Source organism: Stegostoma tigrinum, chromosome 42, assembly GCF_030684315.1.
Source record: "Stegostoma tigrinum isolate sSteTig4 chromosome 42, sSteTig4.hap1, whole genome shotgun sequence".
Classification (NCBI taxonomy): Eukaryota; Metazoa; Chordata; class Chondrichthyes; order Orectolobiformes; family Stegostomatidae; genus Stegostoma; species Stegostoma tigrinum.
Window position 1 is genome coordinate 3624018 of NC_081395.1, and position 25000 is coordinate 3649017.

The 25000-nt window shown below is 58.2% G+C and overlaps 1 protein-coding gene across 2 annotated transcripts in view; it reads right to left on the minus strand.

Moving 5' to 3' along the window:
* The window catches only part of LOC125449387 (phosphofurin acidic cluster sorting protein 1-like), a 30940-nt gene that overhangs the window by 4014 nt on the left and 1926 nt on the right, over nucleotides 1–25000 (minus strand). For both annotated transcript variants that reach the window (XM_059641463.1, XM_059641464.1), the window contains exons 2-10: nucleotides 19237–19553; nucleotides 15431–15518; nucleotides 13366–13455; nucleotides 12814–12939; nucleotides 9446–9590; nucleotides 7800–7891; nucleotides 7214–7309; nucleotides 6145–6204; nucleotides 306–463 (exon numbers count right to left, since the gene is read on the minus strand). In XM_059641463.1, the coding sequence (XP_059497446.1) occupies nucleotides 306–463; nucleotides 6145–6204; nucleotides 7214–7309; nucleotides 7800–7891; nucleotides 9446–9590; nucleotides 12814–12939; nucleotides 13366–13455; nucleotides 15431–15518; nucleotides 19237–19349 (968 nt within the window). In that variant the 5' untranslated portion in view covers nucleotides 19350–19553. The remainder of the gene's footprint in view (nucleotides 1–305; nucleotides 464–6144; nucleotides 6205–7213; nucleotides 7310–7799; nucleotides 7892–9445; nucleotides 9591–12813; nucleotides 12940–13365; nucleotides 13456–15430; nucleotides 15519–19236; nucleotides 19554–25000) is intronic.

Below are 25000 nucleotides of genomic sequence, written 5' to 3' on the forward strand. Positions count from 1 at the left end.
AGACAGAAAGCGCCCATCTTCTATTCTCTCCCTCTTACTTTCCCCGTGTGAGAAAAGACAGAAGAGCCAGAAAAGCTTATAAGAAAGCACTCTCGCATTAAAGACCTTGGTCCATCTGATCCAGGACAGTCCCTGGAGTGACCCAGCTCCAGGACAGGCCTCAAATGACTAGGCCCCAGAGCTTCCTGATGACTGATGAGAGTGGTCTGGAAGCCTCCCACATCTGATTTCTTTGCTGCTGGATTCATTATTTGAGCCCAGTCTTGACGCTGGGATTAGGCCCAAAAATCCTGGTGTTCACTTACTTCAGTTTGGGTTTTGGCGTGCTGAGCACGCTCTCGGTCTCCTCCATCTCAGGACCACTGTCACTTGGGTTATACAATTCCAAACTATCGTACAACAAGTCCAGGTCCTCCTCTACCTCCTGGATCTGCTCCGTAGATACGTGCTCCAAAGCTAACACCTGAAAGGAACAGGCAAAGAGCCTCAATGAAACAGGCCCAGCCCAGGGTAGATCGGAAGAAGAAAACTCACTATTGCCCGAGATCCACTGACCAGGCACAACATTACAATATGACCTAGTCAGCGAGAGAGAGCACAAAGGTATGTGCACCTGTGTGCATGTGAATGTTTGTGTCCCTGTGCACTCGTGAGTGTGTGTGTGTGTGAGAGTGAGAGAGAGAGGGTGTGTGTGACTGTGGGATGGTGTGTGTGTGTGTGTGTGAGAGGGTGTGTCTGAGTGTGAGAGGGTGTGTGTTTGTGAGAGAGGGTGTGTGTGTGTGAGAGAGGGTGTGTGAGAGAGAGGGTGTGAGAGAGAGAGGGTGTGAGAGAGAGAGAGGGTGTGTGAGAGAGAGGGTGTGTGAGAGAGAGGGTGTGTGAGAGAGAGGGTGTGTGTGAGTGAGAGAGAGGGTGTGTGTGTGTGTGTGTGTGTGTGTGACGGTGTGTGAGGGTGGGTGTGTGAGAGGGTGGGTGTGTGAGAGGGTGGGTGTGTGAGAGGGTGGGTGTGTGAGAGGGTGGGTGTGTGCGAGGGTATGAGAGAGAGTGTGTGAGCGAGTGTGTGAGTGAGTGAGAGAGTGAGTGAGAGAGTGAGTGAGTTAGGGTGTGTGTGTGGGTGTGTGGGTGGGTGTGGGTGTGTGGGTGTGTGGGTGTGTGGGTGTGTGTGGGTGGGGGTGTGGGTGGGGGTGGGGGTGTGGGTGGGGGTGGGGGTGGGGGTGGGGGTGGGGGTGGGGGTGGGGGTGGGGGTGGGGGTGGGGGTGGGGGTGTGGGTGTGGGTGTGAGGGTGTGGGTGTGGGTGTGGGTGTGGGTGTGGGTGTGAGGGTGTGGGTGTGGGTGTGTGGGTGTGTGTGGGTGGGGGTGTGGGTGGGGGTGGGGGTGTGGGTGGGGGTGGGGGTGGGGGTGGGGGTGGGGGTGGGGGTGGGGGTGTGGGTGTGGGTGTGAGGGTGTGGGTGTGGGTGTGGGTGTGGGTGTGGGTGTGAGGGTGTGGGTGTGGGTGTGGGTGTGAGGGTGTGGGTGTGAGGGTGTGGGTGTGGGTGTGAGGGTGTGGGTGTGGGTGTGGGTGTGAGGGTGTGGGTGTGGGTGTGGGTGTGGGGGGGTGAGGGGGTGGGGGTGGGGGTGTGGGTGGGTGGGTGTGTGTGTTTGTGGGTGTGTGTGTTTGTGGGTGTGTGAGGGTGTGAGTGTGAGCGTGTGTGTGAGCGTATGTGGTGGGAGTGAGGTGGGGCGCGTGCGAGTGAGGTGGGGCTGCGCGCGAGATGGGGCACGCGCGAGAGGGGGCGCGCGCGAGTGGGGGCGCGCGCGAGTGGGGGCGCGCGCGAGTGGGGGCGCGCGCGAGTGGTGGCGCGCGCGAGTGGTGGCGCGCGCGAGATGGGGCGCGCGCGAGAGGGGGCGCGCGCGAGTGGGGGCGCGTGCGAGTGGGGGGGTGTGAGTGAGGGTGTGTGTGTGAGGATGTGTGAGAGCGAGGGTGTGTGTGTGAGAGATGGTGTGTGTGAGATGGTGTGTGACGGTGTGCGAGAGAAGGTGTGTGTGTGCGCGAGGGCGTGTGTGCGCGAGGGCGTGTGTGCGCGAGGGCGTTTGTGCGCGAGGGCGTTTGTGCGCGAGGGCGTTTGTGCGCGAGGGCGTGTGTGCGCGAGGGCGTGTGAGCGCGAGGGCGTGTGAGCGCGAGGGGGTGTGAGAGCGAGGGGGTGTGAGAGCGAGGGGGTGTGAGAGCGAGGGGGTGTGAGAGCGAGGGGGTGTGAGAGCGAGGTGGTGTGTGCGCGAGGGGGTGTGTGCGCGAGGGGGTGTGTGCGCGACGGGGTGTGTGCGCGACGGGGAGTGTGCGCGAGGGTCTCTGAGAGCGAGGGTATGTGTGTGTGAGGGAGCGTGTGTGTGTGAGGGAGCGTGTGTGTGTGAGGGAGCGTGTGTGAGAGGGGGTGTGTGTGTGCGAGGGTGTGTGTGTGAGAGAGAGTGTGTGTGTGTGTGTGTGCGAGGTTGTGTATGAGAGAGAGGGCGTGTGTGAGAGGGGGTGTGCGCGCGACGGTGCGTGTGCGCGAGGGTGCGTGTGCGTGAGAGTGCGTGTGCGCGAGGGTCTGTGAGAGTGAGGGTGTGTGTGAATGAGGGTGTGTGTGAGTGAGGGTGTGTGTGAGTGCGAGGGTGTGTGTGTGTGCGAGGGTGTGTGTGTGTGCGAGGGTCTGTGAGAGTGAGGGTGTGTGAGAGAGGGTGTGTGCGAGGGTGTGTGTGTGCGCGCGAGGGGGTTGTCGCGCGCGAGGGGGTGTGCGCGCGCGAGGGGGTGTGCGCGCGCGAGTGGTGTGCGCGCGAGTGGTGTGCGCGCGAGGGGGGTTGCGCGCGAGGGGTGTGCGCGCGAGGGGGTGTGCGCGCGAGGGGGTGTGCGAGGTTGTGTGCGCGCGAGGGTCTGTGAGAGTGAGAGTGTGAGAGGTTGTGTGTGAGGGTATGTGTGAGAGGGTGTTTGTGAGGGGGTGCGTGTGTGAGAGGGGGTGTGTGTGTGAGAGGGGGTGTGTGTGAGAGGGGGTGTGTGTGAGAGGGGGTGTGTGTGAGAGATGGTATGTGTGTGTGAGGGGTGTGTGAGAGAGGGTGTGTGTGTGTGTGTGTGTGTGTGTGTGTGGGGGTGTGTGTGTGAGGGGGTGTGTGTGTGAGGGGGTGTGTGTGTGAGGGGGTGTGAGTGTGAGGGGGTGTGAGTGTGAGGGGGTGTGAGTGTGAGGGGGTGTGAGTGTGAGGGTGCGTGCGTGTGAGGGGGCGCGTGTGAGGGGGCGCGTGTGAGGGGGGCGCGTGTGAGGGGGCGCGTGTGAGGGGGCGCGTGTGAGGGGGCGCGTGTGAGGGGGTTTGTGTGAGGGTGTGTGTGAGCGTGTGTGTGAGCGTGTGTGTGAGCGTGTGTGTGAGAGTGAGGGTGTGTGTGTGAGGGGGTGTGTGTGAGGGGGTGCGTGTGTGAGGGGGTGCGTGTGAGAGGGTGCGGGTGAGAGGGTGCGGGTGAGAGGGTGCGGGTGAGAGTGATGGTGTGTGTGTGTGAGAGGGTGTGTGTGTGAGAGGGTGTGTGTGAGGGGGTGTGTGTGAGGGGTTGTGTGTGAGGGGGTGTGTGTGAGGGGGTGTGTGTGAGGGGCTGTGTGTGAGGGGCTGTGTGTGAGGGGCTGTGTGTGAGGGGGTGTGTGTGAGGGGCTGTGTGTGAGGGGGTGTGTGTGAGGGGGTGTGTGTGAGAGGGTGTGTGTGTGTGAGAGGGTGTGTGTGAGAGTGAGAGGGTGTGTGTGAGAGAGGGTGTGTGTGAGAGGGTGTGTGCGTGAGTGAGGGTGTGTGTGAGAGAGGGTGTGTGTGAGAGAGGGTGTGTGTGAGAGAGGGTGAGTGTGAGAGAGGGTGAGTGTGTGCAAGGGTGTCTGTGTGCAAGGGTGTCTGTGTGCAAGGGTGTCTGTGTGCAAGGGTGTCTGCGTGCAAGGGTGTCTGTGTGTGTGAGGGTGTGAGAGAGCGAGGGTGTGAGAGAGCGAGGGGGTGTGCGCGCGAGGGGGTGTGCGCGCGAGGGGGTGTGCGCGCGAGGGGGTGTGCGCGCGAGGGGGTGTGCGCGCGAGGGGGTGTGCGCGCGAGGGGGTGTGCGCGCGAGGGGGTGTGCGCGCGAGGGGGTCTGTGCGAGGGTGTGTGTGTGATGGGGTGTGTGTGATGGGGTGTGTGCGATGGGGTGTGTGCGATGGGGTGTGTGTGTGAGGGTGTGTGAGGTGTGTGAGGGTGTGTGAGGGTGTGTGAGGGTGTGTGTGAGGGTGTGTGTATGTGTGTGTGTGAGGGTGTGTGTGAGGGTGTGTGTGTGAGGGTGTGTGTGAGGGTGTGTGTGAGGGTGTGTGTGAGGGTGTGTGTATGTGTGTGTGTGAGGGTGTGTGTGAGGGTGTGTGTGAGGGTGTGTGTGAGGGTGTGTGTGAGGGTGTGTGAGGGTGTGTGTGAGGGTGTGTGTGAGGGTGTGTGCGAGGGGGTGTGCGAGGGGGTGTGCGAGGGGGTGTGCGAGGGTGTGTGCGAGGGTGTGTGAGGGTGTGTGTGAGGGTGTGTGAGGGTGTGTGCGAGGGTGTGTGCGAGGGTGTGTGTGAGGGTGTGTGTGAGGGTGTGTGAGGGTGTGTGTGAGGGTGTGTGAGGGTGTGTGTGAGGGTGTGTGCGAGGGTGTGTGCGAGGGTGTGTGCGAGGGTGTGTGTGAGGGTGTGTGAGGGTGTGTGTGAGGGTGTGTGTGAGGGTGTGTGAGGGTGTGTGTGAGGGTGTGTGCGAGGGTGTGTGCGAGGGTGTGTGTGAGGGTGTGTGTGAGGGTGTGTGTGTGAGGGTGTGTGTGTGAGGGTTTGTGCGAGGGTTTGTGCGAGGGTGTGTGCGAGGGTGTGTGCGAGGGTGTGTGTGTGAGGGTGTGTGAGGGTGTGTGTGAGGGTGTGTGAGGGTGTGTGTGTGAGGGTGTGTGTGAGGGTGTGTGTGAGGGTGTGTGAGGGTGTGTGTGTGAGGGTGTGTGTGAGGGTGTGTGTGAGGGTGTGTGCGAGGGTGTGTGCGAGGGTGTGTGAGGGTGTGTGTGAGGGTGTGTGTGAGGGTGTGTGTGTGAGGGTGTGTGTGAGGGTTTGTGCGAGGGTGTGTGCGAGGGTGTGTGCGAGGGTGTGTGTGAGGGTGTGTGTGAGGGTGTGTGAGGGTGTGGGTGTGAGGGTGTGTGTGAGGGTGTGTGTGAGGGTTTGTGCGAGGGTGTGTGCGAGGGTGTGTGTGAGGGTGTGTGTGAGGGTGTGTGAGGGTGTGTGTGAGGGTGTGTGTGAGGGTGTGTGAGGGTGTGTGTGTGAGGGTGTGTGTGAGGGTGTGTGTGAGGGTGTGTGTGAGGGTGTGTGAGGGTGTGTGTGTGAGGGTGTGTGTGAGGGTGTGTGTGTGAGGGTGTGTGTGAGGGTTTGTGCGAGGGTGTGTGCGAGGGTGTGTGCGAGGGTGTGTGTGAGGGTGTGTGTGAGGGTGTGTGAGGGTGTGTGTGTGAGGGTGTGTGTGAGGGTGTGTGTGAGGGTTTGTGCGAGGGTGTGTGCGAGGGTGTGTGTGAGGGTGTGTGTGAGGGTGTGTGAGGGTGTGTGTGAGGGTGTGTGTGAGGGTGTGTGAGGGTGTGTGTGTGTGAGGGTGTGTGTGAGGGTGTGTGTGAGGGTGTGTGTGAGGGTGTGTGAGGGTGTGTGTGTGAGGGTGTGTGTGAGGGTGTGTGCGAGGGTGTGTGTGAGGGTGTGTGTGAGGGTGTGTGTGAGGGTGTGTGTGAGGGTGTGTGTGTGAGGGTGTGTGTGAGGGTTTGTGCGAGGGTGTGTGCGAGGGTGTGTGCGAGGGTGTGTGTGAGGGTGTGTGTGAGGGTGTGTGTGAGGGTGTGTGAGGGTGTGTGTGTGAGGGTGTGTGTGAGGGTGTGTGTGAGGGTGTGTGCGAGGGTGTGTGCGAGGGTGTGTGTGAGGGTGTGTGAGGGTGTGTGTGAGGGTGTGTGTGTGAGGGTGTGTGTGAGGGTTTGTGCGAGGGTGTGTGCGAGGGTGTGTGTGAGGGTGTGTGAGGGTGTGTGAGGGTGTGTGTGTGAGGGTGTGTGTGAGGGTGTGTGTGAGGGTGTGTGAGGGTGTGTGTGTGAGGGTGTGTGTGAGGGTGTGTGTGAGGGTGTGTGTGAGGGTGTGTGTGAGGGAGACTCTCTCTCCCTGTCGATGCCCTGTGGTGACTCACCTCGTCCGACACTCGGAATCTCTTGAGCAAAGCCACAAATTTCTGTTTGATATTTTGTTGCTGCAAAATAAACCCAACTTGAAGTTAGACTCAGTGAGGAATCTTCAACGCCACCCCCCACCCCCCCACAACACGATCCGGTGGCCCGGCCCCGGCCGCGGCCCAGCTACCGCCCGGAGCCTACCCCGGCCCGGCTACCGCCCGGAGCCTACCCCGGCCCGGCTACCGCCCGGAGCCTACCCCGGCCCAGCTACCGCCCGGAGCCTACCCCGGCCCGGCTACCGCCCGGAGCCTACCCCGGCCCGGCTACCGCCCGGAGCCTACCCCGGCCCGGCTACCGCCCGGAGCCTACCCCGGCCCGGCTACCGCCCGGAGCCTACCGCGGCCCGGCTACCGCCCGGAGCCTACCGCGGCCCGGCTACCGCCCGGAGCCTACCGCGGCCCGGCTACCGCCCGGAGCCTACCGCGGCCCGGAGCCTATCGCGGCCCGGAGCCTACCGCGGCCCGGCTACCGCCCGGAGCCTACCGCGGCCCGGCTACCGCCCGGAGCCTACCGCGGCCCGGCTACCGCCCGGAGCCTACCGCGGCCCGGAGCCTACCGCGGCCCGGAGCCTACCACGGCCCGGCTACCGCCCGGAGCCTACCGCGGCCCGGCTACCGCCCGGAGCCTACCGCGGCCCAGCTACCGCCCGGAGCCTACCGCAGCCCAGAGCCTACCCCGGCCCAGCTACCGCCCGGAGCCTACCGCGGCCCAGCTACCGCCCGGAGCCTACCCCGGCCCAGCTACCGCCCGGAGCCTACCGCGGCCCGGAGCCTACCCCGGCCCAGCTACCGCCCGGAGCCTACCGCGGCCCAGCTACCGCCCGGAGCCTACCGCGGCCCGGCTACGGCCCGGAGCCTACCGCGGCCCGGCTACGGCCCGGAGCCTACCGCGGCCCGGCTACGGCCCAATGCCGACCCTGAAGAAGCTACAGGGTTTTACACCAGTTGATGATGTTACGATGAGGTTCCGATGCAGTGATAGCCCAGTCCATACGGGGCCATTCTCCAATGGGAAGGTCTCACTTACGTTGCTGATCCCTCCACGAGAAATTGCAGCGGAGTTCGGCAACTTCCGTCTCACCTTCTTCCGCTTCCCAACCAACTCATCATCAAAATACAAATCCTGCCGAGAGAGACAAACATTCTGCAGTGAGAGTGTGTGCATGCGTGTCTGTGCGTGTGTGAATGAGTGTGCGCACGTGTGTGCGTGAGTCTGAGCACGTCTGCGTATGTGTGTGTGTGTGTGTGTGTGTGTGCGCGCACACGCATGGGTGAGTGAGTAAGTGAGCGAGTGAACGTGTGAGCGAGTGTGAGTGAGTGAATGTGAGAGAATGAGCGAGCGAGCGAGTGAGTGATTGTGTGAGTGATTGAAAGAGTGAGCGAGTGAGTGTGAGTGAGTGAGTGTGAGTGAATGAGCGAGCGAGTGAGTGATTGTGTGAGTGATTGAAAGAGTGAGCGAGTGAGTGTGTGAGTGAGTGTGAGTGAATGAGCGAGCGAGTGAGTGATTGTGTGAGTGAATGAGCGAGCGAGCGAGTGTGTGAGTGAGTGAGAGTGCGTGAGACAGGTGGTCTCAGTGTGAGTCAGCAGGTAACAGTGGAAGGTTCTGGAATTACCTGTCCCTGTAACGGGTCATCGCTAACTTCCTGCTCAGATGAAAAGCTGTCATCTTCATCCTCTGAGAAATTGTCGATGTCAGGCGATCGATCTGTGACAAACCACAACAGCGTCTCAGTGTCCGACTGTCTCAGACAAACCCCGCCACCCTGAGCCTCAGATATACCCCGTCAGCTTCGAATATACCCCGTCAGCCTCAGATATACCCCGTCAGCCTCAGATATACCCCTGTCAGCCTCAGATATACCCCCGTCAGCTTCAGATATACCCCTGTCAGCCTCAGATATACCCCCGTCAGCCTCAGATATACCCCGTCAGCTTCAGATATACACCGTCAGCTTCAGATATACTCCGTCAGCCTCAGATATACCTCCGTCAGCCTCAGATATACCTCCGTCAGCTTCAGATATACCCCGTCAGCTTTGAATATACCCCGTCAGCTTCAGGTATACCTCCGTCAGCTTCAGGTATACCCCGTCAGCTTCAGGTATACCTCCGTCAGCTTCAGGTATACCCCGTCAGCTTCAGGTATACTCCGTCAGCTTCAGGTATACCCCTCTGTGAGCTGCAGGTAACAACCCTCTGACAATATTCTGAGCAATACCCTGCTGACCAGCAACACTCCCATCCAGAAATCCAACTCAATAAACCACGCCCAGATGCTGCACCGGATCGCTGCAGATTTACTGATGCCTCTTCAATTGGTTACCAGGTCGAGCAGCACAGGGGGACAAGGGGGCCATGTTTTATCTGAGGCGCCGCGTCCCAGACCACGGCCATGAATCGAACCTTTCTCCTCATCTCCCCCCTCCCTCCCTCGGGTTCCTGTTCCCGATTCCCTTCAGATTGTGTCCCCCTGGTGACTGACTCTCCTCCCTCAGTGACTTGATCCAACAGCCCCTTCCTGATCCTGAACTCCTCAGTAGACTCAACACTGATCCTGGCCCTGATGTGACCTAGAACCCCAGACCCACACTCTGTGCCCAGGGGGTTCAATGCCAAACCAAAGGGCAGCTCGCAAAATTCACAACAAAATGCCCGTCAGGGTGGGTAAATCCCCTTCAGGGAGGGGGCAATCTGCCATCCTTACCTGGTCTGGCCGAGATGTAACTCCACACCCACAGCATTGTGGTCAGCTCTTAACCAATTGCTGACACGGCCTGTGCAATTCTCTCGGACCGGGGGGCAATTAGTGATGGGTAAGAAATGTCTCGCCTCACCAGTGATGCCCACATCCTCACGAGAGGGGAATAGCACAGATGGGAATTTCCCAGCAGACCTGCTGGAGTTTAACTTTTCAACACCTGAACCTCCAGGGAACTACCTTCCCAAAAGCAAGCAGCTGCCGCATTCCTGAACAGGGGAGGTCACCCCGGGCCGTCCCGGACCAGGGGAGGTCACCCCGGGCCGTCCCGGACCAGGGGAGGTCACCCCGGGCCGTCCCGGACCAGGGGAGGTCACCCCGGGCCGTCCCGGACCAGGGGAGGTCACCCCGGGCCTGTTCTGTGCTTGCTATCTGACTTGGGGCAGCAGACCAGACCTGTTGTCCTTGGGGGCAGCCTCCGACTCAGCAGATCTACATGGGCGCCAGCTGAGGTACCCAGTGCCACAGGGAGGGGGTAGGGGTGAGGAGCTAAGTACTGACCTGACATCTTCAGCTTGGGTCCCTCGTGGTCAATGGGCTGGCTGGACAGCGAGTAAATCCTCACCTCAGCCACCAGCACAGAGGCCTCCTTGACGTTACTATGGAGACCGAGTACCTGTCCCCCCTCACTGGGGTGCTGCATCACCTAGAGAGAGAGAGAGAGAGAGAGAGAGACGGGGGGGGGGGGGGGGGGGGGGCGGGGGGAGAGAGAGACAGGGGCGGGGGAGAGAGACCGGGGCGGGGGAGAGAGACCGGGGCGGGGGAGAGAGACGGGGGCGGGGGAGAGAGACGGGGGGGAGAGAGACGGGGGCGGGGGAGAGAGACGGGGGGGAGAGAGACGGGGGCGGGGGAGAGAGACGGGGGCGGGGGAGAGAGACGGGGGCGGGGGAGAGAGACGGGGGGGAGAGAGACGGGGGCGGGGGAGAGAGACGGGGGGGAGAGAGACGGGGGGGGAGAGAGACGGGGGGGGAGAGAGACGGGGGGGGGAGAGAGACGGGGGGGAGAGAGAGACGGGGGGGGAGAGAGACGGGGGGGGAGAGAGACGGGGGGGGAGAGAGACGGGGGGGAGAGAGACGGGGGGGGAGAGAGACGGGGGGGGAGAGAGACGGGGGGGGAGAGAGACGGGGGGGAGAGAGACGGTGGGGGGGAGAGAGACGGGGGGGGAGAGAGACGGGGGGGGAGAGAGACGGGGGGGGAGAGAGACGGGGGGGGAGAGAGCATAAAGCAATTACTTACATTTCAAGTAAGTGAGGAGGAAGAAGGGGAGTGTGTAAGTGAGGAGGGAGGGGGCTGAGAGGGAGTGAGCAGGGAGAGGGGGAGTGTGTAAGTGAGCAGGGAGGGGGGTGAGAGTGAGTGAGCAGGGAGGGGGGGAGTGCGTAAGTGAGCAGGGAGGGGGGAGTGCGTGAGTGAGCAGGGAGAGGGGGAGTGTGAGAGTGAGGAGGGAGAGGGAGAGTGTGAGAGTGAGGAGGGAGTGAGCGTCTAAGTGAGGTGGGAGTGTGTGTAAGTGAGGAGGGAGGGGGGAGTGTGTAAGTGAGGAGGGAGAGGGGGAATGTGTAAGTGAGGAGGGAGAGGGGGAATGTGTAAGTGAGGAGGGAGGGGGGAGTGTGTGAGTGAGCGGGGGGAGAGGGGGACTGTGGCAGTCCGCGGGGGGAGGGGGGGGGGAAGTGTGTGAGTGAGCAGGGGGAGGCGGGGGGAGTGTGTGATTGAGCAGGGCGGGAGGGGGAGTGTGTCAGTGAGCCGGGGGGGGGGGGGGGAGTGTGTGAGTGAGCGGGGGGAGAGGGGGAGTGTGAGAGTGATGGGGGGAGCGGGGGAGTGTGTCAGTGAGCGGGGGAGGGAGTGTGTGAGTGAGCGGGGGGAGGGGGTGAGTGAGAGAGTGAGCGGGGGGAGGGGGAGCGTGTCAGTGAGCGGGGGGAGAGGGGAGTGTGTGAGTGAGTGGGGGGGGGAGTGTGTGAGCGAGCAGGGGGAGAGGGGGAGTGAGAGAGTGAGCGGGGGGAGAGGGGCAGTGTGTCAGTGAGCGGAGGGAGAGGGGGAGTGTGTCAGTGAGCACAGGAGAGGGGGGTGAGTGTGTCAGTGAGCAGGGGGAGGGGTGGAGTGTGTGAGTGAGCGGGGGGAGAGGGGGAGTGTGTCAGCGAGCGGGGGGAGAGGGAGTGTGTGAGCGAGCGGGGGCGAGTGTGTGAGCGAGCGGGAGGAGAGGGGGAGTGAGAGAGTGAGCGGGGGGAGAGGGGGAGTGTGTCAGTGAGCGCGGGGGAGGGGGGGTGAGTGTGTCAGTGAGCGCGGGGGAGGGGGGGTGAGTGTGTCAGTGAGCGGGGGGAGAGGGGGAGTGTGTGTCAGTGAGCGGGGGGAGAGGGGGAGTGTGTCAGTGAGGAGGGAGGGGGGAGTGTGTGAGTGAGCAGGGGGAGGCGGGGGGAGTGTGTGAGTGAGCGGCGGGAGAGGGGGAGTGTGTGAGTGAGCGGAGGGAATGTGTCAGTGAGCGGGGGGAGTGTGTCAGTCCGCAGGGGGAGGGGGGGGAGTGTGAGAGTGAGTGGGATGAGAGGGGGAGTGTGTCAGTGAGCAGGGGGAGAGGGGGAGTGTGTCAGTGAGTAGGGGGAGACAGGGAGTGTGTCAGTCCGCGGGGGGACGGGAGGGGGGGGCGGAGTGTGTCAGTCCACGGGGGGAGAGTGGGAGTGTGTCAGTGAGCGGGGGGAGGGGTGTGTGTGTGAGCGAGCGGGGGGAGGGGGGAGTGTGTGAGTGAGCGGGGGGAGAGGGGGAGTGTGTGAGCGAGCGGGGGGGAGTGTGTGAGCGAGCGGGGGGGGGAGGGGGAGTGTGTCAGTGAGCGGGGGGAGAGGGGGAGTGTGTCAGTGAGCAGGGGGAGAGGGGGGAGTGTGTCAGTCCATGGGACAAGGGGGCGGGAGTGTGTGAGTGAGCGGGGAGAGAAGGGGGAGTGTGTCAGTGAGCGGGGGGAGAGGGGGAGTGTGTGAGTGAGCGGGGGGAGGGGGAGTGTGTGAGTGAGCGGGGGGAGGGGGGGAGAGGGGGAGTGTGTCAGCGAGCGGGGTGGAGAGGGGGAGTGTGTAAGTGAGCGGCGGGAGAGGGGGAGTGTGTCAGTCCGCGGGACAAGGGGGCGGGAGTGTGTGAGTGAGCGGGGAGAGAAGGGGGAGTGTGTCAGTGAGCGGGGGGAGAGGGGGAGTGTGTGAGTGAGCGGGGGGAGAGGGGGAGTGTGTGAGTGAGCGGGGAGAGAAGGGGGAGTGTGTCAGTGAGCGGGGGTGAAGGGGGAGTGTGTCAGTGAGCGGGGGTGAAGGGGGAGTGTGTGAATGAGCGGGGGGAGTGTGTCAGCGAGCGGGGGGAGTGTGTCAGCGAGCGGGGGGAGAGTGTCAGCGAGCGGGGGGAGAGTGTCAGCGAGCGGGGGGAGACGGGGAGTGTGTGAGCGAGCGGGTGGAGGGGGGAGAGTGTCAGCGAGCGGGGGGAGAGTGTCAGCGAGCGGGGGGAGAGGGGGAGAGTGTCAGCGAGCGGGGGGAGAGGGGGAGTGTGTGAGCGAGCGGGGGGAGAGGGGGAGAGTGTCAGCGAGCGGGGGGAGGGGGGAGAGTGTCAGCGAGCGGGGGGAGAGGGGGGAGTGTGTCAGTCCATGGGACAAGGGGGCGGGAGTGTGTGAGTGAGCGGGGAGAGAAGGGGGAGTGTGTCAGTGAGCGTGGGAGAGGGGGAGTGTGTGAGTGAGCGGGGGGAGGGGGAGTGTGTGAGTGAGCGGGGGGAGGGGGGGAGAGGGGGAGTGTGTCAGCGAGCGGGGCGGAGAGGGGGAGTGTGTAAGTGAGCGGGGGGAGGGGGGGAGAGTGTCAGCGAGCGGGGGGAGAGGGGGAAGAGTGTTAGCGAGCGGGGGGAGAGGGTGGCGGTGTCCTCACCTCTGCCATGTTGAGGAGGCCGATGGCAAGGGTCTTGTAGCCCAGGATGGTCCTGTTTTTGTAACGTTTCCTTCGCTGTAGGACGATCTGGAGCCGGTTGGCGTCTCTCTTCAGGAAGTGGGGATACTGTGCGGAGGTTTGGGGGAGGGGTCGGGGGGTGGGGGGGGGTGGGGGGTTTGTGGAGAGACAAAGAAGGGTAACAGAGCGAGTGCACAGCATGATCCATATTCCCCTAACCCCCTCTCACCCTCGTCACTCCCTCAACCTTCAGGCCCCTCACACGCTTAAACCTCTCAGCCCCTCCTCCCCTCACACCCCCTCAGATCCTTGACCCCCACTATTCCACCTTGACCCCTTCCTCCGCGCCCCCGTCCCGTCCCGTGCCCTGCCGCTGCTGGGGTGAAGGGGCATTAGGGCATCTGTGGCAGGAGGAGGGTCAAGTGGAACGGTCCATTCATGGGGCTGGGAGGTAGGGGAAGGGTTTTATCGAGGGGGGTTTTATGATTTGGGGCCGGGGGAGTGGAGGGGGTGGGGGGGGGCGGGGGTCAGTACCTGCAGGGAAAAGGTGAGCTGCAGCTCAGTCTCCATGAGGCCCCCAGTTGGGAGCGGAATCTCATTCGATCGAAGAACCCGTTTCGAGCCCTGGAGAGAGAGAGTGAGAGAGAGAGAGAGAGTGTGAGAGAGAGAGGGAGTGGGAGAGTGATGGAGAGAGTGTGAGAGAGAGGCGGAGAGGGAGAGAGATGAAGAGAGAGAGAGAGAGAGGGAGAGTGATAGAGAGAGAGAGAGGACAGGAGAGAGGGTTTGGGACAGAGGAAGAGGGAGTGTTCAGGGGAGAGAGACAGAGTGTGTGTGACAGTGACGGAAAGAGAAACAGAGTGAGAGGGAGAAAGTGAGGGGGAGAGGGACAGAGAAAGAGAGAGAGACAGACAGACAGACAGACCCTTCAATGCAACTCTTCCACGCTGACCCGATATCCTAAACTAATCCAGTCCCATGTACCAACATTTGGCCCATATCCCTCTAACCCCTTCCTATCCATGTCCCCATCCAGATGCCTTTTAAATGCTGTAACTGTACCAGCCCCCACCACTTCCCCGGCAGCTCATTCCATACACGCACCACCCTCTGTGTGAAAAAGTTACCCCTCAGGTCCCTTTTACATCCTCCCCCTCTCACCTTAACCCTGTGTCCCTCTAGACTCCCCCCACCCTGGGGGGAAAAGGCCTTGGCTATTCACCCTATCCATGCCCCTCATGGTTTTATAAACCTCTATAAGGTCCCCCCCCTTCAGCCTCTGAAGCTCCAGGGATTATCGCTCCGGCCTACTCAGCCCCTCCCTGTCGCTCAGACCCTCCAACCCTGGCAACATCCCTGTGAATCTTTTCTGAGCCCTTTCTATTTTAACGACATCCTTCCCACAGCAGGGAGACAGGGATTGAACACAGTTTTCCAAAAGTGGCCCTAACCAATATCCTGTACAGCCCCAACGTGACCCTCCCAACTCCCTGTACCCAACGCACTGACCAGTAAGGGCAAGTGTCCCAAACACCTTCCTCACCGCCCTGTCCACCTGCAACTCCACTTTCAGGGAGCTATGAACCTGCTTCCCCGAGGTCTCTCTGTTCAGTAACACTCCCTGGGACTCCATCTGCTTCTCCTCGGCCCATCTGATGGAGGGCCTGTTTGTACCCTGAGGGAACTGTTCCTGTCCACTACAACATCAAGTTTGGTTTTACCTGCAAACATTCCTCCCATATTCACATCCACATCAAGGATATAAATAACAAAAAGCAGTGAACCCAGCTCCGATATTTGTGGGAGAGGAAGAGGCAGAGAGCGAGAGAGAGAGAGAGAGAGAGAGAGAGAGAGAGAGAGAGAGAGAGATACAAGGGGGAGGAAAGAGAGAGAGAGAGACAGAGACAGGAGGAAAGAGAGAGAGAGACAGAGGCAGGAAGAAAGAGAGAGAGACAGAGGCAGGAAGAAAGAGAGAGAGAGACAGAGACGGGGGAAAGAGAGAGAGACAGAGACAGGAGGAAAGAGAGAGAGAGACAGAGACAGGAGGAAAGAGAGAGAGACAGAGGCAGGAGGAAAGAGAGAGAGACAGAGGCAGGAGGAAAGAGAGAGAGAGACAGAGACAGGAGGAAAGAGAGAGAGACAGAGGCAGGAGGAAAGAGAGAGAGACAGAGGCAGGAGGAAAGAGAGAGAGAGACAGAGACGGTGGGGGTGGAGGAAAGCGAGAGTCAGACAGACAGACAGACAGAGAGAGACAGAGGGACCAGGTCACCATGAAGCAACTGGCTTGCAGTGACCTTCACCCCCCACCATCCGCCCCGGCCCACCCCCCATCAAATACACACACACACACACACACACACACACACACACACACACACACACACAGACAGACAGACACACACACAGACAGACACACAGACAGACAGACACACACACAGACAGACACAGACACGCGCGCGCGCGCAGTGAGGAAGTGCGAGAAGGAGAGAAAGGGGGACAGAGAGAGAGAGAGGGAGGGAGACAGGGTCCCTGTCACAGTCCTTGCCCACCCTGAGAGCCCACTCCCCACACAGTCCCCTCCCCCCGTAAGGGCCGATCCCACCTGCAGCTTGACTCCAATGACCACGGAGCTCACATCCTTGTCCAATTCCTTTAACACCAACAGCTTTTTCAACGTGAGACTGAACAACCTGTTAGAGAGAGAGAGAGAGTGAGTGAGAGAGGGCGAGGGGCGAGGGCGAGGGGGAGGGGTGAGGGCGAGGGCGAGGGCGAGGGCGAGGGCGAGGGCGAGGGCGAGGGCGAGGGCGAGGGCGAGGGGCGAGGGGCGAGGGCGAGGGGCGAGGGGGAGGGCGAGGGCGAGGGGCGAGGGGGAGGGCGAGGGCGAGGGCGAGGGGCGAGGGGGAGGGCGAGGGCGAGGGCGAGGGGGAGGGGGAGGGCGAGGGGGAGGGCGAGGGGGAGGGGCGAGGGCGAGGGGCGAGGGGCGAGGGCGAGGGGCGAGGGGCGAGGGGCGAGGGCGAGGGCGAGGGGCGAGGGCGAGGGGCGAGGGCAAGGGGCGAGGGCGAGAGGCGAGGGGCGAGGGGGAGGGGGAGGGGGAGGGCGAGGGCGAGGGGCGAGGGCGAGGGGCGAGGGCGAGGGGCGAGGGGCGAGGGCGAGGGTGAGGGCAAGGGGGAAGGCGAGGGCGAGGGGCGAGGGCGAGGGCAAGGGGGAAGGCGAGGGCGAGGGGCGAGGGGCGACAGCGAGGTGCGAGGGGCGAGGGCGAGGGCAAGGGGGAAGGCGAGGGCGAGGGCGAGGGCGAGGGGGCGGATTGAGAGAGGGAGAGAGGGAGAGAGAGGGGAGGAGTGAGAGGGGGATAGAGAGAGGGGGATGGAGAGAGGGGGATGGAGAGAGGGGGATGGAGAGAGGGGGATGGAGAGAGGGGGATGGAGAGAGGGGGATGGAGAGAGTGACTGTGGGAGGAAACCCACGCAGACACAGGGACAACGTGCAAACTCCACCCAGACAGTCGCCCGAGGCTGGAATTGAACCCGGGTCCCTGGTGCTGTGAGGCTGCAGTGCTAAGCACTGAGCCACCGTGTGTCCCTGCCTGTGCCTGTGTGTGTCCCTGCCCGTGTGTCCCTGCCTGTGCCTGTGTGTGTCCCTGCCCGTGTGCACCTGCCTGTACCTGTGTGTCCCTGCCTGTGCCTGTGTGTGTCCCTGCCTGAGTGTCCATGCCTGTGCCTGTGTGTGTCCCTGCCCGTGTGTCCCTGCCTGTGCCTGTGTGTGTCCCTGCCTGTACCTGTGTGTCCCTGCCTGTGCCTGTGTGTGTCCCTGCCTGTGCCTGTGTGTGTCCCTGCCTGTACCTGTGTGTCCCTGCCTGTGCCTGTGTGTGTCCCTGCCCGTGCCTGTGTGTGTCCCTGCCCGTGCCTGTGTGTGTCCCTGCCCGTGTGTCCCTGCCTGTGCCTGTGTGTGTCCCTGCCTGTGCCTGTGTGTGTCCCTGCCCGTGTGTCCCTGCCCGTGTGTCCCTGCCTGTGCCTGTGTGTGTCCCTGCCTGTGCCTGTGTGCGTCCCTGCCTGTGCCTGTGTGTGTCCCTGCCTGTGCCTGTGGGTTGCAGCTGTCTCTGGCTGTTGTTAATCTCTCTCCCAGAGAGCACAGGTGACATACACAGACGGTGGAGCTATTGCTGTAAGAGCACAGGCAGCTGGTTCACGGGCAGGCTCTGTGTTCACACTGTCAACAACATCATACACTCCTCCACGGCCAAACTGTTCAGTTGATAGAGGGAGCAATGTTTCTCAGTCTCACGGGCCCCGCTCCCTCCCCAACAACCAGCCCATCTCCTGGGATAGGAACTTCACACACACACAAAAATGGTGCCCGCTCCCTAAGCACTGACCCTCCGACAGTGCCCGCTCCCTCAGCACTGACCCTCCGACAGTGCCCCCTCCCTCAGCACTGACCCTCCGACAGTGCAGCGCTCCCTCAGCACTGACCCTCCGACAGTCCCTGCTCCCTCAGCACTGACCCTCCGACAGTGCCTGCTCCCACAGCACTGACCCTCCGACAGTGCGGCACTCCCTCAGCACTGACCCTCCGACAGTCCCCGCTCCCTCAGCACTGACCCTCCGACAGTGCCCACTCCCTCAGCACTGATCCTCCGACAGTGCCCGCTCCCTCAGCACCGACCCTCCGACAGTGCCCCCTCCCTCAGCACTGACCCTCCGACAGTGCCCCCTCCCTCAGCACTGACCCTCCGACAGTGCCCGCTCCCTCAGCACTGACCCTCCGACAGTGCCCGCTCCCTCATCACTGACCCTCCGACAGTGCCCGCTCCCTCAGCACTGACCCTCCGACAGTTCTTTGAAGCTGTGGTGGTGCTGATAGGGGATGGAGAGTTTGGGAGAGAAAGAGGGATGGCTTCCCTGTTCCAGTGTGAGGAGCACGGTTTAAGGTGAGTGTTTGTGAGGAGTCTCTAAGGGATAGTGGTCCCTGTGGAGCGTCCTCACTGTTCCCAGGACCTCAGAGGCTCAGACAAATAGAAACCGAGATGAGGAACGAGTGAAGGCAAACCAGGGCCCAGTTTGAGCTTTTGGTGAGAATGATATCATGTGCTTAGGGCCCACAGCTCTATAAACGCTTACTGTCAAAATCAACAAGACCCACACCCTGCAATCCCCTCGCTCAAACACCCACAGCACAGGAAGATCCCATCTGCAGCACCTCACCATGCTCCGCTGGTCTCCGTGGCTCCTGGGCATCAGGACTGCCAGTTCACTGAGAGCTGGCTCTGGGTCCTGCCACTTCAACACTCGATCACTGCCCCACTCCCCGTCCTCCATGTGCAATGAGACTCCTCACCCTTTTAGGATGAAGCAGTCTGCAGCCTCCTGCCCAGAGCAACCAGCTTCACCCTGTCCCTGACTGCGACCCCCCCACCCCGTGCCACATACGGACTGGGCACCTGGGGGTAGGGGCATAACACTCCCCACCCATCAAACACTCTCCACAATAAACCCTTTCCACACAGGTATGAGAGTCAACCCCAATCCTGCTTGACACACACTCACATTCACACACACTCACACTCACACTCACACAGACACACACACACCCACACACACAGACACAGACACACAATCACATACATAAACACACATATATGCAGACACACACACACAGGCGGACACACAGTCAGACGGACTCACACACACACGGACATGCGCATACACAGACACACAATCACATCTCGAAACACATACACACTGACACACATACTCGGATACACATAGTCAGACGTGCATGTGCACGCAGACACACACACACTCAGACATACACACACACACACACACAGACTCTCAACACACAGACACACACACAGTCAGACTCAGACTCTCACACTCTCACACACACACACACACACACACACACACACTCAGACTCAGACTCTCACACTCTCTCACACACACACACACACACACACACACACACACACACACTCAGACTCAGACTCTCACACTCTCTCTCACACACACACACACACACACACACACACACACACACTCAGACTCAGACTCAGACTCAGACTCTCACACTCACACACACAAACTCCAGGGGCTCATTTGCATACACCAACACAGTTACCTGGGCTCAGGGCTACGTGGGGGTTATGCCCCTTACCTGGGCACACAGCTGTGTGTGTGAGGGTGGGGGAGGGGAGTTTGCCCCTTACCTGGGCACACAGCTGTGTGTGTGAGGGTGGGGGAGGGGAGTTTGCCCCTTACCTGGGCACACAGCTGTGTGTGTGAGGGTGGGGGAGGGGAGTTTGCCCCTTACCTGGGCACACAGCTATGTGTGAGAGGGTGGGGGGGTTATGCCCCTTACATGGGCACACAGCTGTGTGTGTGAGGGGGGGGGGGGGAGGTTGCCCCTTACCTGGGCACACAGCTGGGTGAGGAGCGGTCGATGTCCCAGGTTGCGAACAGGTTCATGTGAACGGGTCTAGCCGTAGCGCTTCCCGGGCCGGAGCGGTGCGGCTTATCGGCCATGGTGGCGGCACCGGGGTGGGGACTCGGGCTCGGCCCCGGCCCCTGCACCTTATCCCAGCTCTGATCCCGGTTCCTGCTCCCTCTCCGGATCTCTCCGTGTGTGGATCCCTCTGCAGATCCGATCGGTCTCTCCTCCAAGGATCAGGCTCTGCGCTGGTTCCGGATTCACTGAGGGAGAGGAAGCGGAAACCAGGCGGTTCCAGTCTGTCAATTACAGAGAAATAACCTCAATATTCACAAAACACACATCCACAATCCGAAATAAACCCCTTTCACTGCACACCCAGTCTGTGTTACAGAGAAATAACCTCAATATTCACAAAACACACATCCTCAATCCGAAATAAACCCCTTTCACTGCACACCCAGTCTGTGTTACAGAGAAATAACCTCAATATTCACAAAACACACATCCTCAATCCGAAATAAACCCCTTTCACTGCACACCCAGTCTGTGTTACAGAGAAATAACCTCAATATTCACAAAACACACATCCTCAATCCGAAATAAACCCCTTTCACTGCACACCCAGTCTGTGTTAGAGAGAAATAACTCCAATACTCACAAAACACACATCCTCAATCCGAAATAAACCCCTTTCACTGCACACCCAGTCTGTGTTACAGAGAAATAACCTCAATATTCACAAAACACACATCCTCAATCCGAAATAAACCCCTTTCACTGTACACCCAATCTGTGTTACAGAGAAATAACTCCAATATTCACAAAACACACATCTTCAATCCAAAATAAACCCCTTTCACTGCACACCCAGTCTGTGTTACAGAGAACTAACCTCAATATTCACAAAACACACATCCTCAATCCAAAATAAACCCCTTTCACTGCACACCCAGTCTGTGTTACAGAGAAATAACCTCAATATTCACAAAACACACATCCTCAATCCGAAATAAACACCTTTCACTGCACACCCAGTCTGTGTTACAGAGAAATAACCTCAATATTCACAAAACACACATCCTCAATCCGAAATAAACACCTTTCACTGCACACCCAGTCTGTGTTACAGAGAAATAACCTCAATATTCACAAAACACACATCCTCAATCCGAAATAAACCCCTTTCACTGCACACCCAGTCTGTGTTACAGAGAAATAACCTCAATATTCACAAAACACACATCCTCAATCCGAAATAAACCCCTTTCACTGCACACCCAGTCTGTCAATTACAGAGAAAGAACTCCAATATTCACAAAACACACATCTTCAATCCAAAATAAACCCCTTTCACTGCACACCCAGTCTGTGTTACAGAGAAATAACCTCAATATTCACAAAACACACATCCTCAATCCGAAATAAACCCCTTTCACTGCACACCCAGTCTGTGTTAGAGAGGAATAACTCCAATACTCACAAAACACACATCCTCAATCCGAAATAAACCCCTTTCACTGCACACCCAGTCTGTGTTACAGAGAAATAGCCTCAATATTCACAAAACACACATCCTCAATCCAAAGAAACCCCTTTCACTACACACCCAGTCCGTCAATTACAGAGAAATAACCCCGATATTCACAAAACACACATCCTCAATCCGAAATAAACCCCTTTCACTGCACACCCAGTCTGTGTTACAGAGAAATAACCTCAATATTCAAAAAACACACATCCTCAATCTGAAATAAACCCCTTTCACTGCACACGCAGTCTGTGTTACAGAGAAATAACCTCAACATTCACAAAACACACATCCTCAATCCAAAATAAACCCCTTTCACTGCACACCCAGTCTGTGTTACAGAGAAAGAACTCCAATATTCACAAAACACACATGTTCAATCCAAAATAAACCCCTTTCACTGCACACCGAGGCTGTGTTACAGAGAAATAACCTCAATATTCACAAAACACACATCCACATATTCGAAATAAACCCCTTTCACTGCACACCCAGTCTGTCAATTACAGAGAAATAACCCCAATATTCACAAAACACACATGTTCAATCCGAAATAAACCCCTTTCACTGCACACCCAGTCTGTGTTACAGAGAACTAACCTCAACATTCACAAAACACAGAACCTCAATCCGAAATAAACCCCTTTCACTGCACACCCAGTCTGTCAATTACAGAGAAATAACCTCAATATTCACAAAACACACATCCTCAATCCGAAATAAACCCCTTTCACTGCACACCCAGTCTGTGTTACAGAGAAATAACTCCAATATTCACAAAACACACATCCTCAATCCGAAATAAACCCCTTTCACTGCACACCCAGTCTGTGTTACAGAGAAATAACCTCAATATTCACAAAACACAGAACCTCAATCCGAAATAAACCCCTTTCACTGCACACCCAGTCTGTGTTACAGAGAAATAACCTCAATATTCACAAAACACAGAACCTCAATCCGAAATAAACCCCTTTCACTGCACACCCAGTCTGTGTTACAGAGAAATAACCTCAATATTCACAAAACACACATCCTCAATCCAAAATAAACCCCTTTCACTGCACATCCAGTCTGTCAATTACAGAGAAACAACCTCAATATTAACCATAAATGTATCCTCAATCAGAAATAAACCTGATGTACTGCACACCAGTAGTGTTACAGAGAAATGACCTCAATGTTTACAAAAAACACATCCTCAATCTGAAATAAACCCTTTTCACTGCACACCCAGTCTGTTAGTTAAATAAACTTAATATTCACAATATACTGTACATTCATTGTACAGCAAAATATCCCCAATATCCCCAATATGCATCATGAATAAGTGTCAATAACCGCAGTAAACATCCTCAATCCTAAATATACCTAATGTACTGTACACTCAGTCAGCATACAATAAAATATCCTCAGGATACTGTACACAGTGTAAAATACACACAGTATCCTGTACATGCAATATAAACTACACTCAGTAAAATGTACATTGTAAAATATACACACTAAAATACTTGCTTCGTATTATAACATTCACGCCAAACAACATACATTGAATTAATGTACACTCAGCCAGTATACAGTAAAAATGTACTCAATGTTACACATACCTACTGTACAATGTATACTCAGCAAGTGTACAGTAAATTTATATACACTCCATATACTGTACATAGAGTATACTGTAAAAACAAAAAAAAAATTGTTTGTACACCAGAAAATACACAGAGCATGTACAACACACACACACAATGCATTGTGCACACCATGTACTGTGTAAACACGGTATATTTGCTGGGTAAGGTACATACACACATTATATACAGTGTATGCACGCTGAGTGCAGGATAGAGTGTCTACAGGTAGGTACACTCATATCAGAGATGTGTACAACACAAAAATGGAGATAAAAACAAAGTCTTGAGGAAGTGAGAGATCAGAAATAAAACAGAAAGTGCAGCAGAAACTCAGCAGATCTGGCAGAGTTTGAGGAAGAGTCATATTGAACACTAGCTGTTCACTGGGTTTCTCTCTCCACAGATGCTACAAACTCACAATTGGACAGTGTACATTGTATGTATACTGGGACTGTACACCAGGACTATGCACATTATAGATACACCAGGATCGTGTCTATTTAATATGCACCAGGGCTGTGTATATGTAACCTGCACTGGGTCTGCGTATGTTATAAATTCACTAGAACTGTGTATGTTACAGACTTGGAGAGACAGCACTTTTAACACACAGGTCCACCCTCATTGTGTGTGGTCTTTACATGGCTGCTTTGTTCAAGCAGAGGAGGAAGCCAAGTTATAGGGTGGCAGGAGGCAGGGGATTGGATATTCATGGAGATTCAGCCAGCAACAAGCAGCTGATTGGTCAGTGAAATGGGGCCTGGTCATCAATGAAAAAGGCCTTCCTTCCAGCATCGGCTTTGTGATGGGCTCCCGGCTAATCAACGCAATTTATAGGTGTGACTCTTTGGGACAGAAACCGTCAGCTCTCTCCTTATCTAAACGCCTTAAGCTGTTGCCACAAACCATGGCTTTTAACCAGGTCTATAAATATGAAAATTAGCCATTCTATACCTTGTGCAAACAAGTGAAAGTATCTGAGAATGGAAATCAAGGAGCTGCAGATCCTAGTGGAGCTGAAAGGACCATCTCAATTAATCCTGGGAAGAGGGATCATTCACCGTGTTCCCAAACATACCCTCCATCCATCACAGCAAGGTTCTCTTTCCCAGGCTGAGAGTCACAGTGTTAAACAGTATGGAAACAGAGCCTTCGGTAAAACAAGTCTGTATCAGCCACATTCCCAACTCAATCTACTCCCATTTATCATTCATCCGAGCCATGCCCCTCTATAAGGTCACCCTGAAACCTGCTACGCTCCAGTGAAAAAAGTCGCAGCCCAATCCAGTCCTTCCTTATAACACAAACCCTCCACTCCCAGCAACATCCTGGGAAAAATTTTCTGAACACTGCCCAGTTTAATAATGTCCTTCCTCTGGCAGGGCTGACAGTGTAGGAACAGGTTTTTTTAACAGGCATAATACTTTAGGTAATGCAGCTCCATGGCAAGAGTTCACAGGCATTTATTGGGAATTAGCAATTATTTATTTGTAGCAGATAGCGTTGATCCTCCGACAGTGCCCACTCGCTCAGCACTGACCTTCCCACAGTGCCCACGCCCTCAGCACTGACCCTCTGACAGTACCATGCTCCCTCAGCACTGACCTTCCGACAGCGACCGCTCCCTCAGCACTGACCCTCTGACAGTGCGGCACTCCCTCAGTACTGACCATCCAACAGAGCAGTGGTCCCTCAGCACTGACCCTCCGACAGTGCCCGCTCCCTCAGCACTGACCCTCTGACAGTGCAGCGCTCCCTCAGCACTGACCTTCCGACAGTGCCCGCTCCCTCAGTACTGACACTCCGACAGTGCGGCACTCCCTCAGTACTGACCCTCCGACAGTATGGTGCTCCCTCAGTACTGACCCTCGAACAGAGCAGTGGTCCCTCAGCACTGACCCTCTGGCACAGCAGCGCTCCCTCAGCACTGACTCTCCTACAGTGCGGCGCTCCCTCAGCACTGACCCTACGACAGTGCCCGCTCCCTCAGCACTGACCCTCTGACAGTGCCCACTCCCTCAGTGCTGACCATCCCACAGTGCCCGCTCCCTCAGCACTGACCCTCCCACAGTGCGGCACTCCCTCAGCACTGACCCTCTGACAGCGCCCGTTCACTCAGCACTGACCCTCTGGCACAGCAGCGCTCCCTCAGCACTGACCATCCAACAGAGCTGCACCGAACCCCCGACAGTGCCCACTCCCTCAAAACTGACCCTCTGACAGTGCCCGCTCCCTCAGCACTGACCCTCTGACAGTGCCCGCTCCCTCAGCACTGACCCTCCGACAGTGCCCGCTCCCTCAGCACTGACCCTCTGACAGTGCCCACTCCCTCAGCACTGACCCTCTGACAGTGCCCACTCCCTCAGCACTGACCCTCTGACAGTGCCCACTCCCTCAGCACTGACCCTCCGACTGTGCCCACGCCAGCAGCACTGACCCTCCAACAGCACCCGCTCCCTCAGCACTGGCCCTCCAACAGCACCCGCTCCCTCAGCACTGGCCCTCTGACAGTGCCCACTCCCTCAGCACTGACCCTCCTACAGTGCCCACTCAGCAATGACCCTCCGACAGCGCCCGC